The 653-nt window shown below is 70.6% G+C and overlaps 1 protein-coding gene across 1 annotated transcript in view; it reads right to left on the bottom strand.

Moving 5' to 3' along the window:
- Window positions 1-253: 253 nt before the first annotated feature.
- Window positions 254-653, bottom strand: part of FGF3 (fibroblast growth factor 3) — a 6,381-nt gene continuing 5,981 nt past the window's right edge. The window contains 2 exon segments of the mRNA XM_010837816.1: window positions 254-547; window positions 549-647. Coding sequence (XP_010836118.1) covers window positions 254-547; window positions 549-647 — 393 coding nt within the window.

The raw sequence follows: 653 nt of genomic DNA, 5'->3' as shown, positions 1-653 counted from the left end.
CCATTGTCCCACAGCGCCTCCAACAGCGGGGACCCCTTGCTCCAGCTGATCCTCCCCCTGTGGGCAAGGGCGCTCCCAGCCGTAGCAAACGCACAAGTGTCCCGTTTACAGCAGTCCCCTCCAAGCCAGGACGGGGGCTCCTTGCTGCGTTGACGTGCTGGTTGTTTGAGATAAACAGGAAGGGTTGGGGGTGTATTCCGTTGGCCTGGGCGGAGCAGCCGGCTGCCAGGTGGGAAGAGCGAGAGCACGGAAGTCAGGGGTGGAGCCTTGCACGCCCCGGGTCGGCTTGGACGGCGGGGACTCCAGGCCTCTGTCGTCTGGTCTGCACCCCGGTCCTGGCAGCCCGAGCTCGGAGCCGGCCGCGGGGCGGGGCGCTAAGCTCGGCCTCCCCGGTCCCGGTCCCGCGGCCTCCTCTGCTGCCGCCGCCGCCGCTGCCGCATGGAAGCGGCCCTGCCGGGGGGAGAGGCCTGGCCTGGCCGCCACGCAGCCCGGCCGTGCCCAGGAGCAGCCGCACCATCTCGTGGTCCTTGCGGTCCAGCACGCGGGGGCAGGAAGAGAGAGGACTTCTGCGTGCGGCGTGTCTTGAAGCCCCGGCGGGGCCGGCCCTTGCCGTTCACGGACACGTACCACAGTCTCTCGGCGCTGGGCTGCCG

The sequence above is a fragment of the Bison bison genome, unplaced genomic scaffold, assembly GCF_000754665.1.
Source record: "Bison bison bison isolate TAMUID 2011002044 unplaced genomic scaffold, Bison_UMD1.0 scf7180017864080, whole genome shotgun sequence".
Lineage (NCBI taxonomy): Eukaryota > Metazoa > Chordata > Mammalia > Artiodactyla > Bovidae > Bison > Bison bison.
This window is presented reverse-complemented; position numbering and strand designations above follow the sequence as displayed.